The sequence below is a fragment of the Mandrillus leucophaeus genome, unplaced genomic scaffold (assembly GCF_000951045.1).
Source record: "Mandrillus leucophaeus isolate KB7577 unplaced genomic scaffold, Mleu.le_1.0 Scaffold526, whole genome shotgun sequence".
NCBI classification, from domain to species: Eukaryota; Metazoa; Chordata; class Mammalia; order Primates; family Cercopithecidae; genus Mandrillus; species Mandrillus leucophaeus.
The window spans coordinates 433,959-448,424 of NW_012105653.1; the positions used below are offsets into that span (position 1 = coordinate 433,959).

General features: G+C 53.3%; 1 protein-coding gene across 1 annotated transcript in view; it reads right to left on the reverse strand.

The window, feature by feature from the left end:
- PCNT (pericentrin) overlaps positions 1–14,466 on the reverse strand; it is a 106,639-nt gene that overhangs the window by 89,369 nt on the left and 2,804 nt on the right. Inside the window, exons 4-10 of the mRNA XM_011996832.1 lie at positions 13,621–13,795; positions 12,973–13,109; positions 10,904–11,015; positions 9,125–9,347; positions 7,948–8,029; positions 6,343–6,517; positions 4,700–4,917 (exon numbers count right to left, since the gene is read on the reverse strand). Of these exons, the coding sequence (XP_011852222.1) occupies positions 4,700–4,917; positions 6,343–6,517; positions 7,948–8,029; positions 9,125–9,347; positions 10,904–11,015; positions 12,973–13,109; positions 13,621–13,795 (1,122 nt within the window). The remainder of the gene's footprint in view (positions 1–4,699; positions 4,918–6,342; positions 6,518–7,947; positions 8,030–9,124; positions 9,348–10,903; positions 11,016–12,972; positions 13,110–13,620; positions 13,796–14,466) is intronic.

Consider the following 14,466-nt stretch of genomic DNA (forward strand, 5'->3'; position numbering starts at 1 on the left):
AACCCCCCGCAAATCTCAGGCTGACCCCGATCTGTACATGCAAGGGGCAGACTCTAAAAGCAGCAACCCAGCCAAAGCTACAAGAACTGAATTAACACCACGCCGCCACCCACACAGACACAGGGGAGCGTGCCCCTGGAGTCTGAAGTTAGCCAAGTGAACCGCCTGCTGCAACAGAACCCAGCCCTCTTCAGAGGAGCAGGACAGCACCCAGAGTCTCCAAATCTATCGCTCACGGTGTCCAGGGTGCGACCTGAACCCAGCCGACACATAAATAAGCAGGAAAACATGACCCCTGCTGAAAACACAATCAATGGAAACCATCACCAAAACCAAACAGATCATAAAATCCGCAGAGAAGGGTTTTCAACATCTTTAAACACTGAACGAGAAACCCGTCACCTCAGACTTTTTTATGCCACAAAAATACTCCTCAAGAATCTAAGCAAAATAAAGACTTTTCAAAAAAACAGAGAAAATGTGTGCAGCACAGCAAGAGATGCGAAGGAGATCCTTCGGGCTGATGGGAATGACGCCAAACACTCAGATCCTCAGGAAGAAATGAAGAGCAGCAGAATGGCAAGTATAAGGCCCTTTTCCCTCTTAATTTCTTTCAAATACCAGTTTTCCAAAGCAAATCTCCTGACACTGCAGGAGGCGGATGTGATGTCTAGTCTATGAGAAGTGCAGCACAGAAGACAAAGGGGAAGTGACAAAGCACCTGTGCAGTTAGAGGTCACAGTTTACACAGCGCAGCAGCGTGGTGACTCTCAGGAGATTGTACTGATAAAAGACAAGGTTAAGAATCTGTACTCTTTTTTTTCTCTTTTCTCTGAGATGGAGTCTCGCCCTGTCACCCAGGCTGGAATGCAGTCTCATGATCGCGGCTCACTGCAACCTCTGCTTCCCAGTTTCAAGCGATTCTCCTGCCTCAGGCCCCCAAGTACCTGGGATTACAGGCATGCACCACCATGCTTACCTAATTTTTGTATTTTATTTATTTATTTATTTTTTTTTTTAGTAAAGACAGGGTTTCCCCATGTTGACCAGGCTCGTCTCAAACTCCTGACCTTGGGTGATCCACCCGCCTCCCAAAGTGCTGGGATTACTGGCCTGAGCCATCGCGCCAGGCCAAGAATGTGTATTTTAATACCTGGAGCAACTATCAAAAACATAATGCAAAGAAAAATAATTTAATAGTCAACAAATACATTAAAATCAATTCTAGAAAATATTCAAATAACCCAAAAACACAAGAAAAAAGGAAAAGCAGAACCGTGACCACCAGACGCGCCTCAGAGAAAAAACGAACAGCGAAACAGAAGACCTAAATCAACCAATCAGTAATTACGATAAACATTAATAGACCCAGCACTGCAACTGAAAGGCAGAGATTATCAGAATGGCTTAAAAACTGCCAACTATGGCCGGGCGCGGTGGCTCACGCCTGTAATCCCAGCACTTTGGGAGGCCAAGACAGGCGGATCACAAGGTCAGGAGATCGAGACCAGCCTGGTTAACACAGTGAAACCCCATATCTACTAAAAATACAAAGAATTAGCCAGGCATGGTGGCGGGTGCCTGTAATCCCAGCTACTCGGGAGGTTGAGGCAGGAAAATGGCATGAACCTGGGAGGTAAAGCTTGCTGTGAGCCGAGATCGCGTCACTGTACTTCAGCCTGGGCAATGGAGCAAGACTCCACCTCAAAAAAAAAAAAATTGCCAACTATATGCTGTCCATATAAAATGCACTTTACTTTGAATAGATTAAAAGTAGGCCAGGTGCAGTGGCTCACATCTGTATCCCAGCACTTTGGGAGGCTGAGGCGGGTGGATCACTTGAGCCCAAGAGCTTGAGACCAGCCTGGGCAACATGGCGAAACCCATCTCTACAAAAAATACAAAAATTAGCTCAGCATGGTGGTGCGTACCTGTACTCCCAGCTACTTGGGAGGCTGAGGTGGGAGGATCCCTTGAGTCTGGGAGGAAGAGGTTGTAGTGAGCCAAGACTGTGCCACTGCACTCCAGCCTGGGCAACAGCCTGTCTCAAAAAAAAATAAAAAATAAAATGAATAAAAAAAGATACATCAGATAAAAATGCACACGAAGGTTAGAACGACTGAATTGACAAAAGATGAGGGTAGGTGCGGTGGCTCACGTCTGTAATCCCAACAATTTGGGAGGCTGAGGCGGACAGATCATGAGGTCAGGAGTTCGAGACCAGCCTGGCCAACATAATGACACTCCGTCTCTATTAAAAATGCAAAAATTAGCCGAGTGTGGTGGCACGTGCCTGTAGTCCCAGCTACTCGGGAGGCTGAGGCAGGAGAATCGCTTCAACCCGGGAGGCGGAGGCTGCAGTGAGCCAAGATCGTGCCTCTACATTCCAGCCTGGCAACAGAGTGAGACTCTGCGTCAAAAAAAAAAAGAAAAAAAAAACAGGAGGTGGATTTTTTTAGGAAGACATTACATCATAAATGTGTACATGTGTAACAACAGAGCTTCCACATATTCAAAACAAGAATTAAAATTAACAAGAGAGAAATCCACAGTCCTCTCCCCATAATTGATATAAGGAGGTAAAATGGTGGCCTGCAAAAATCATAAAGATACGAGCATCAAAAAGTCACTTGGGGCCAGGTGCAGTGGCTCACGTCTGTAATGCCAGCACTTTGGGAAGCCAAGGCAGGCCGATCAGTTGAGATCACGAGTTTGAGACCAGCCTAGCCAACATGGTGAAACCCCGTCTCTACTAAAACTACAAAAATTAGCGTGGCCGGGTGCGGTGGCTCATGCCTATAATCCCAGCACTTTGGGAGGTGGAGGTGGGTGGATCATAAGGTCAGGAGATCGAGACCATCCTGGATAACATGGTGAAACCCTGTCTCCACTAAAAATACAAAAAAAAATAAAAATAAAAATTAGCCAGGCATGGTGGCGGGCGCCTGTCATCCCAGCTACTCGGGAGGCTGATACAGAATGGTGTAAACCTGGGAGGCGGAGCTTGCAGTGAGCCGAGATTGCGCCACTGCATTCCAGCCTGGGCAACAGAGCGAGACTCCATCTCAAAAATAAAAATAAAAATAAAAAAATAAAAACAATTAGCCGGGCCTGGTGGTGTGCACCTGTAATCCCAGCTACTTGGGAGGCTGAGGCAAGAGAAACGCTTGAACCTGGGAGGTGGAGGTTGCAGTGAGCCGAGATTGCGCCACTGCATTCCAGCCTGGGCAACAGAGCGAGACTCCATCTCAAAAATAAAAATAAAAATAAAAAAATAAAAACAATTAGCCGGGCCTGGTGGTGTGCACCTGTAATCCCAGCTACTTGGGAGGCTGAGGCAAGAGAAACGCTTGAACCTGGGAGGTGGAGGTTGCAGTGAGCTGAGATCGCACCATTGCACTCCAGCCTGGGTGACAGAGCAAGACTTCGTCTGAAAAAAGACAAAAACAAAAACAAAACGAGTCACTTGGGCAAGTCTGTCTTCAGCCAACAGTGCCAGAGAAGGCCACACACTGGGGGCTGCAGGTGCCATCGGCACACGACCATCGGCCCACCTACCACCTGCCCGGCTCCCCGCAGGGCTCCACCCTTACCTCTATTTTGCTGGAAGTCCTTACCAACACCTGAGTTTACCAAACCGCTAGGGATCAGACCTGCAGGTCATCACAGCTTCCTATCAAGCTGTCTCTTGATGGAGAATGAAAATCATTCTCGGGGAGACATTCACAGGGAGGAGCAAAGGGGTGGGAGAAACAGGACACAAACAGAAACGAAAACACTGTCACAGCATGAGCTTGAGTCAGAACACACACGACAAGACACAGTAATTTCGGTTCACGTTAACTCCACTGCTCCAGCATGGGATGGGCCCCGAGCTGCCCCGGCTGTAAGCAAAGCCCATGGGCTATGTGGAGGCTGCTGTCTTGTCGCTCTACCATCGTTTATGACATGACAGTGACTTCACACTCGCAGACGGCGAGGAAGAGCGTCAGTGGGCACCTCTTCCACGGGGCAACACAGCACAGGAAGAGCCTGGGGAACGTGGATGCAATTTAAGACGTGGGGTGAGCATCAGAGGCCACCCACGTGCTTGGCACCCAGGCTCGTGCCTCTTCCCGGAGCCCTCTGAGGACACCTGGACAGTTTCCCTAAGAAATCTTGATTCAGAGGGCCAGGTATGGGGGCTCACAACTGTAATCCCAGCACTGTGGGAGGCCGAGGCAGGCGGATCACTTGAAGTCAGGCGTTTGAGACTAGCCTGGCCAACAAGGTCAAACACTGTCTCTACAAAAAATACAAAAATTAGCCAGGCATAGTGGCACATGTTTGTAATCCCAGCTATCAGGGGATCACTTGAAATCAGGAAGCAGAGATTGCAGTGAGCTGAGATCGTGCCACTGCACTCCAGCCTGGGCAACAGAATGAGACTCTGCTTCAAAACAAAACAAAACAAAGAAATCTTCACTTAGAACTTCAGTTTTTCCCCTGTGCTGACTCTGACGAGATTCTCTCCAACCACCACCCACTACTGGCATTGCCAGGAATAGTTTCAAGAATTTACAGGACTGTTGCCCTTACAAATGTGGCAGGTGCTGGGCTGTCCCCAGGACGCCCCTCCACACACGAGGACACAAGCCTTTCAAGCGGAAGAGGGCAAGGACTCAGGCGGGAGGCGCTGGGCTGTGGAGTCACGACTCACCTTCTCCAAATTCTCCTTCAGACGGGTTTCATGCTGCAACTTCTCGTACAAATTTCTGTTTTCTATTTTTAGGAGTTCAATTTCTTCCTTGAGTTCAGTCTGAAGAAGCGAAAGTTTAACCTTATGCTCAGTTTCCAGACCCAAGACTCTGGCTGCCACCTCTGTGTCGGCCTCCAAGGCCCTGTCCTGCACACCCTGGAGATGCACCCAGGGAAGCTCTGTGTGGATAAGGAGCAGGGAAGACAGTCAGGCCAGAGCTGGCCCTCGACGGAGCCCACAATCTGCACAGGCAGAACGGCAACCTATAAACGCTTCCGACAGCAGACACCATGGATTTTCAAGCTCTGTGCTGACTCAGTGATGAAAGCAGGCACGGCTCTCTCAAGTCTCCCCTCCCTTTTGGGACACCTCCATGCTGCCCCAGCACAGCCCCATCCTGAGTCACAGCGATGTCCTGGGCCCACACGACAGCTACACGGCCCGCCCAGGCCACTCCTTCATGTCAGGCTTGACAAGTGACCCTCCACGAGTTCCTGAGCCTCATGCCTGTGACCAGATGTGGGCACATGTGTATCACTCAGGGTCTATGAGGCAGCCACAAGGACAGGGCCTTGAGCTCAGGGGCCCGCCAGGGTTCCCGTCCCAGCCCCTCCCCCTGCTGCTCTGTGCCCGGGCACGCTACCCCCTGCATTTCTTCCTCTGCAGAAGAGGAAAAAGGCAGAATGGACTATGTGGTGGCCAGGCACCAGTGGCGCCGACAACCATGCATATCAAGGGGCGGCTGTGGGGACAGCTGTGGTGCAGGACAGACAGGAGTGAGAACCAGATGCAGGCACCGCTGCACCACCCCCCAGCTTGAAGGAGGCCCAGGCTTCTCTCACCTTGACCACAGCCCAGAGTGGAGTCAGACCACCCACCTCCCTACAGGACCCATGGCCTCAGCCCGTCACCCCCACCATGGACGGCAGCCCCACCATCAGCACAGCCCACGCCAGTGGCCAGGGCTGCCTGCCCCTCCTGGAATCCGTGAGTGGTCAGTGTCCGGCGCCACGGGACCACAACTGTGAGATGACTGAAGTTTCCTCTCCGTCCCCTTCTGACCCCACAGCCCTGTGTCCCGTGCCCTACCTAGACATCCCACCTTCTGACCCCACAGCCCTGTGCCCCGCGCCCTACCTGGACATCCCACCTTCTGACCCCACAGCCCTGTGCCCCGTGCCCTGCCTGGACATCCCACAACCTTAGCCTGACTAGGTGAGTTGCGGGAGCTGGGCCTGCTGGGAGCAGAGCAGGGTCCTGGAAAAGCCTCCCCTGGGCCCAGTGGACACACATTCTCCCTCCAAAGGTGAGTGGTCACCACGTCCATCCAGCAATCCCCATGACCCCCAGGGTGGCCACCCAGGTCAGACCTGCCCTGCTGGGGCGCTGGCCCAAGACCCGCGCTCCTGCCCAGCCAGTGATCCCGCTCTAACACCAAACCCTCATCAGGACACACTCTGTTGAGGTGCCAACCCCAGCAGAAGAGGTCAGAGCACTCAGCTGCTTCATGGAGGACTTGGATCGAACCCAGGCTCCCAGGCTCTCGGAGAACGTCCCCCAGACCCAGGATCTGCCAACACCATGGCAGGGCAGGAGGGGCCCACCTTGGCTGCGCCCTTCGGAGGGCTCCAGATGCCACCCCTGTCCCAATGCTGAAGTCTCCGCACAGCGTCTGTCTGAGACGTGCCCCTCATGCTGGATGCAGAGGGGAGACTCCGGTGCTTCCAACAGGTGCCTATGGCTTTCTTCTAACTCTGCCTGGAAGCATGGCAGGCTCTCCTACAGAGAAACCACGTGGACAAGCACATCAGTGAGCCGAGCTACCTCGCTGGCAGCTATAACCCTCAAAGGTGTTTCCCACTACGCACAAAGAAAACTCAAACCTCACCAGGTTCATGAGACCACACGTGGCGCCCCGGTGAACCCTGCCAGCCCACAGGCATGCTCACATGCTCTCCAGCCCACACCTGTCTCTTAGCCAGGCCTCCGGAAGACATACACGAACTGCTGGCACTGACAGGGTGCTCTCCAGGGGGGGAAGAGCCCTGGACTGGGCAGACCTCTCCTCAATGATCTCAGCAGCAAGGTCAGTAGGGCATGTGCCCCTCGCGTCTCTGCTGGTGGCCTCACATCTCAGGGCTGGGCTCTCTTCTCAAGGCCAGCCTCCTGTGACCACCGCCCACTAACAGCTGTGTCCTCATCACACCCACGCACAGAGGCAGGGGTTGGCTCTCAGGTGATACAGGGACACCTGGTGGGGCTGCCCACCCCACCTCTTCCCGGGTTCTCTCTCCAGGGCAGGGCCTGCTCATGGGAAGCTCCTGGCTGCCTGTTCCAGCTGGGCCCTTGCCCTTCTCTGGCGTTTCCCCCAGAGCCTCTTGTGCAGCGAATTCTGTCTTGGGGTCTGCTTTGCAGGGAACTCAAACTGGCGCACAGCCCGCTGCTACCCTGCCTGGCCACCCTGTGGCCTCCAGCAGGCCTGGGACCCCGCTCCAGTGAGGGCTCCTGGTCGTGCTCTCCAGCAGGCCCAGGGACCCTGCTCCAGAGTGAGGGCTCCTGGCCGCTGGGCCAAGATGCCCCGGGTTCCCTTCCACTGGTTCCACCGCACAACAAGCCATGCAGTGCTGCCCCTACATCTCCTCCCTGCCCTCCTGCGTGTCCTCTGGAGCCCGACGCTGGGCTTGCTCATGCTGCACAGCAAGCACTCCACAGTCACGTGTACTGGTGGGCACCACGCTGGCAGCACAGACCCGGAACACTATCATCCCAGAAGTTCTGCTTGGACAGCACTGCCCCACAGAAGTTAAAGGTGACAGAAATGGCAGCATGGAAGCAACTCAAGGAAGAAACACAAAAGCCAGCAGACACTGTGTGTACTCAAAGCAAAGACACAATTTCACACCCTTCGAACTGCCACTGTCAAGTCTGACAAACGCAGTCCACTGCAGGGAGGAGGCCCTGCCCAAGCCAGGGCATCCCGGGGCTGAGGGAGGGGCTGCGGCTCCCCCAGCCACCCCCTTTCCTGATCAAACAGTGCACGGTGAGGCCCACCGTGGAGCAGCAGTGAGGTCGGGGCAGCATCTGCAAGCAGTCTTCCTCCCCTGGACAAGGCGGGAGGGATGGAAACACAGGCTCCATAATGTGGAAGACGCCCGGCTGGAAGGTCAAGAGCACAGGACTCTCCCTCTTCTCAGCGTGCGGCCAATTACCTTATGTTGCTCAGGGTTGAGTTCATCAACGTGATCTTTTCTTCCTTTCTCAGGTTTCTCTTCTAAACCCACACAGGACAACCTGAAAGGAAAACATTTTATAAAAACTTTACACACATGTCCCTTTTCCATGTGTGCTCCATTTCCTCCCCAGGACCGACTGTTCACAGCAGAAGTGCCTCCTCATGCTTCCAGTCAAGGACGGGCAATGCCCACGTGCAGGGAGCCGTGGCAGTTGCAAAGCCAGGGACACAGCATAGGGACACGCAGACCTGGAATAGTGTGTGCCCGCCACTGACTCTCTCTCTCTCTCTCACGCACACACACACGACACACAGACCTGGAAGAGAGTGTGCCCACCACTGACTGACTCTCACACACACACACACACACACACACACACACACACACGACACACAGACCTGGACGAGAGTATGCCTGTCACTGACACACACACACACACCAGGGACACAGCACAGGGACACGCAGAGCTGAACAAGAGTGCGCCTGTCACTGACTCACACTCTCTCACACACACACACACACTAGGGACACAGCACAGGGACACGCAGGCCTGGAAGACAGCGTGCCCACCACTGACTGACACACACACACACACACACACACCAGGGACACAGCACAGGGACGCACAGGCCTGGACAAGAGTGCGCCCATCACTGACTCACAGATACGCAGGCCTGGAGGAGAGCGCCCCTGCCACTGATACACACGCACACACTGGCCTGGACGAGAGCGCGTCCACCACCAACATATACACACAGGCCTGGACGAGAGTGTGGCCACCACTGACACAAGCACACGCAGGCCTGGAGGAGAGCACCCCTGCCACCAACACACCCACGCACGCTGGCCTGGACAAGAGTGTGCCCACTGACTCATGCACACGCACGCGCTGGCCTGGACGAGAGCGCGTCCCCCACCAACACGTACACACAGGCCTGGACGAGAGTGTGGCCACCAACAGCTCGCGCACACACACATGCAGGCCACGCTCAGGTGCCCACACCTGTGTCATCTTTTGAGTCTGGACCATAAAATGTGTGTGTATAAAAGGCCATTGGTGCCCACTGGCACAAAATCACCAACAAAATGACCCCTGAACTCGGAGCCCGGCCCCTGTGCGGCCGGAACTGAGGCTGGAAGCTGCTTTGCGTACCCAACTTCCACGGGGTCCAGAAGAGCATCTTCACTCGCCCCCTGCAGCCTCTGCTGCAACAGGGTTAGGTCTTCCTGGTAAGTTTTCTCGGCATCCCTTAATTTCTTTTCAAAATAAATCCTCAGTTGCTCCAGTTCGGACTCGTGCTGGGTTTTTTCTCGCTGTTTCAGCTGCTCTAAATCTTCCACGTGAGAGGCTCGCGCCAGGAGTTGCTCATGTAGCTCTGCATACACAACGGAGTCAGGCAATCGTCTTAAAATGGGACACGCAGAACAAGCCAGGCGAGAGGCAAGAGCCTGGTTACCTGTGGTAACCAGGGGCAGAACTCGGAAAAGGGCCCATCCCAGAACCTGAGAGTGATGAGGGACCCCCGCGGCTTAGACTCGCATATGCCCCTGAACGTGGAGAGCTCTCTGGAAGCGGTGCCAAGAGCCACGGGGCCGGGAGCAAGAGCAGCCCTCGAAGTGGCAGGGATGTGGTGCGCACCGTCGGCAAGGAGACAGCCAATAGTCCTGCAGCCCCAGGAAACTGGATCCAGACCAACCTCAAACCCAGAAGCAGGCTCATCAGGTTGGCACACGACGGCTGATACCTGGATGTGGGCTATGGGGGACCCTGGACAGAAAACCCAGCTGCACCATCCTGGACTTTCTGTAAGCTAACAACTGTGTTGTTTTAGCCTACCAAGTTTGTGATAATTTGTTACACAGCAGCAGAGAAGCACCACGGACCCTAAGAGAACGTGTCCCCATGGCTACTGTGGTCAGAATACAGCCCGCTGCTCTACAGTGGCTGACAGCCAGCGACAGGCACCCCAGAGACGGCAAATCGGGGTTCTCTGCATGGGTCCCAAGAGGCAGGACAGAGACAAGCAGAGGACCAAGCCAGAGCCAGAGCCTGCAGGGACCAGCTGTGCCTGTGGCCCCTCCAGCTTCTCTCTTCTCCAGCCTCCAGTGACAGACAGACCCCCAGGGAAAGGTAAATCGACATGCTCTCGACATGGTCCCGACAGGGTGCAGGGCTGGGAGGTGGAGCCAGGCCTGGTGCCCTGGTGACAGTGGCGGTGTCTCCAGTTCTTTCTCCTCAGTGCTCTTTGTTCCAAATCCCACCACCCACAAGGACAAGTTGGGCCAGAAGGCTCTGTCTGCGCATGAGCACCAGGAGACACGCAGTGGTTCACCCTCCTGTCCTGTGGCCCTGGGTGCCAGTGCCTGAATTGGGCTAGGCCAGCCCCTGCTCTCAAGCACCATCCTCCCCGTGGCACAGAGACCTCTGACATGGAACAGCGGGCCTGGGGTCGGGGTCTCCAGAGGCGCTCAGCTATAAGGGGACACCGGGACCAGAGCTGCCTTCACCAAGTGGCCTGGAGAGCTGGGGCCACAGGAGCCTGGCAGCAGGATGTGGGGCACTGCCCTGTGACCCCAGACACCAGGTGAGCCCACTCTTGGACAGCACTCAACCATCCTTCCGAGGCAAACGCTCCGCACCATTGGTGCTTTCCTTAGACTTGAAGGCACCCCGAGAGTGTCAGTCTCGGCCTTCAGGGACGCACAGGTGCACGCCACTGCTGCACTGATCTGCTTAGCATAAAGCCAGGGCTGTCTCCCACAAAGCAAACCTCCACCTTCAAACCATGCACCTCAACCTTCAGGATGTCAAGCAGGTAAATCCACTTTTTTGTGTTCGCTAGAATTGTTAAATTCTGGCTTGGGGTTACAACAATGAAAAACGCACAGCTTCAGCTTTGGAGGATCTGAATTTCCCAACACAATTCCTTACCACTCAATTCCTGTCTACTGGTCCTGGCAGAATCAAGCTGGGACCACAAGCGCCTGATCTCTTCTTGTGACTGTGCCTTCAGGTCTTCATACGATGCCTGAAGATTCTCTAACTGGAAAAAGCAAAGCGTCCAGGTGAGACTCTCATGAGCTCAAGGCCCCCACCCCAGCAGTGGTTCTATCCCTGCCACTGCGATCCTCAGGGTAAAAGCTCACATCCCAAACCTGCAGCTCAGAGAAAGCCAGCCACAGCAGAGACCAAGAGAGCTCTGTCCATGACAAGTGGGATCAGTCAGTGCTGGCCCCATGAGGCCAGGCACTTTCAGAATCTCAGGAACTTCCAGGTCTGTTTGTCTCAGCCGAGGAGTTGGCACGGCCAGGTTCCATGCCGGCCGCAGCTGTGCGGTTTCATCTTGTGCACCTCCCTGCTTCAGTTTAGGGTCACACACACAGACTGCTGAATGGAATGGAGGGAGTCTTACTAGCCCACAGTACCCAAGACTACCAAACAGGGAGTTTCTCACTTTCAATACTTTTACATTAAGGAAGCAGGTCCCTCTTACACTGACACTAAATTTCTCTGTACGTTCAGCAAGAGCCCAGCCCAGCGCGGCACAGAGTGATGTCCTCCTGGGCAACGCTGCACCTGGGGCTGGCCTGTCCTTCTCGTGGAAACGGCCCCTCCTACCTTTCCCCATCACAAGCATCAGGACCAGAAGATGCTACCGGTCCCCTCTTTCCCATCTGGGAGGGAGAGCCTGGAAAGGCCCAGGGAGAGAATGGGGGTGTGGAGTGAGCCCCGACCTAGACTCTCTGCAGAAGAGGAGGGTATGTGGGCACCAGAGGCCCACTGGGAGACACAAGGGGCCCAAGACAAGCCTCTCTTAAGACTACAGACCCCAACTACTTCCGTATTCTCAGGTTTGTAAATCTTTCACACACCACGATTAACCCTATCCCTGATTTATGCTTTAATTTCTTTAACTAATTCTTGGGATACTCAGTTTGAGTCTCAGGTTTGTCAGGCCTCCAGTGAGGACCTGGCCACATCGACATTTTGACATGTAGCGTTTCATTAGAGAAGCATCTTGAATACACACAGCAGAAATGTTTGCTAACTTTTCCTAGGAATCTCATGTGTACTGGATTACCGTTAGAGGATGTGGCCTTACACTCCTACCTAGTGTTTGAAATTTGTGTAACTGTCTCAGGGACACCTGTAAAGAATATGCATTTCTAAGTATAAGACTGAACATAATTATTAAATCACTCTCGCAGACTATATGCTTACACTTTTATTCACCACTGACAGTCTATTTTTTAATTTATTTTATTTTATTTATTTATTTATTTTTGAGATGGAGGCTCGCTCTGTCACCCAGGCTGGAGTGCAGTGGTGCGATCTCAGCTCACTGCAACCTCCACCTCCCAGGTTCAAGCAATTCTCGTGCCTCAGTCTCCCGAGTAGCTGGGATTACAGATGCCCGCCACCACGCCTGGCTAATTTTTGTCTCAAACCCCTGACCTCATAATCTGCCCGCCTTGGCCTCCCAAAGTGCTAGAATTACAGGCGTGAGCCACTGTCCCCAGACAGTCTCTTTAAATTTAGTACTTAAGTTTTAGCAAATAACATAATATGAAATAGCCCAATTCCAAAATCTGTTAAAACACCCCTAATAGGCCGGGCGCGGTGGCTCAAGCCTGTAATCCCAGCACTTTGGGAGGCCGAGACGGGCAGATCACGAGGTCAAGAGATTGAGACCATCCTGGCTAACACAGTGAAACCCCGTCTCTACTAAAAAAATACAAAAAAAACTAGCCGGGCGAGGTGGCGGGCGCCTGTAGTCCCAGCGACTCGGGAGGCCAAGGCAGGAGAATGGCGTAAACCCAGGAGGCGGAGCTTGCAGTGAGCTGAGATCCGGCCACTGCACTCCAGCCTGGGCGACAGAGCGAGACTCCGTCTCAAAAACAAACAAACAAACAAACAAAAATCCCTAATATACCAAGTAATTAAAATAACGAAGCTGCTACCCACCACCAAGTAATTAAAATAACCAGGCTGCTACCCACCTCCAGCTGTTTTTCTTTTTCGCCCTCTTTGAACTTGAATTCCAAGTCTTCTAAACACCGGCAGTGCTCGGACTGCAGGTCTTCACGTAACTTCTCAATGGCTGCTTGATGTTGACTCTCCAGGTTCCTAAGGGCCGCTAGAAAGGTAAAGCAACGCCACTTGGTTTACAAGACATCACTCTCCTCAACGGCGACCTCAGTGACAATAATGGCGCATGCAGAGCGCTGCCACCCAGAGCCCCATCCTGGGCACCCCCACCTCCCCCGGGCCCCTCATTTGAGCCTCACATGCCTGATAGCGCAAGGGGACATCGCCTACCCAAGCCACCCACCAGGAGGGTCACATTGGAACACACAACCCTGGAGTTTCAGAAGTGAACACGCACAACGCTGCTGCTTTGATAATAATTTAGCAACTGAACATGCCATGAAAAATCTCTGAAACAAAGACCGGGAAGGTTTAAGGACCCTGAGAGGCCTGGGACCCCTGACGGCCACCAGCATGCCACACGTGCACGGAGCCATCCAGCATTCAGAAGCAAGGCATTTCGTGTGCGCAATGACACATGGTGACACGAACGACATTCCTTCCAGTACTACCCAGGAAAACGCAGTCCCACTCCAAACTTCCTCATTCTCATTACTCACATTCAGCCTGGTTTTTGTCTTGAAAAATCTTCTCCAACTCAGCTCTCTGTTCTGCCAATTCTTTCTGAAACTGGTTTTGTAAATCCTCCATTTCTGACTGATGCTTTGCAGACAATTCTTTGCGTAGATTTTCTAAACATAAATCTTTTTCAGATTCCCAGTCTTCCTTCAGGGTCTAATTTAAAAGAAAAAAAAATTAAAGTCAATAGTTGATTATCTGTGCTAAAAAAATTTAAACCACACAGTCAAAACCTATGAGCAGGCCAGGTAAAGTGGCTCATGTCTGTAATCCCAGCACTTTGAGAGGCTGAGGCCGGCAGATTGCCTGAGCCCAGGAGTTAGGATTAGAGACCAGCCTGGGCAACATAGTGAGACCCCATCTCTACAAAACAAATACAAAAATTAGTGGGGTGTGGTGGCATGCGCCTATAGTCCCAGCTACTCGGGAGGCTGAGGCAGGAGATCAAATGAGCCCAGGAGGTCAAGGCTGCAGTGAGCTGTGATTGTGCCACTGCACTCCAGCCTGGGAGGCAGAACGAGACCCTGTCTCAAAAAAAAAAAAAAAGAACTGGCAGTCATGGCCCCCAACTAAACTGCCCTGACAGGCCTGACACCCAGTCTCTCGCCTGAATGCTGGCAGGACAGAAAAGCAGAAGCATCCAGGAGGCAAGCAGTTGAGGAAAAGGGAGCGAGGATGACCCACCCTGAAACAGACCAGCCTCTGCACACAAGGACCACCCACCCCGAAACAGACCAGCCTCTGCACACAAGGACCACCCACCCCGAAACAGACCAGCCTCTGCACACAAGGACCACCCACCCCAAAACAGACCAGCCTCTGCACAC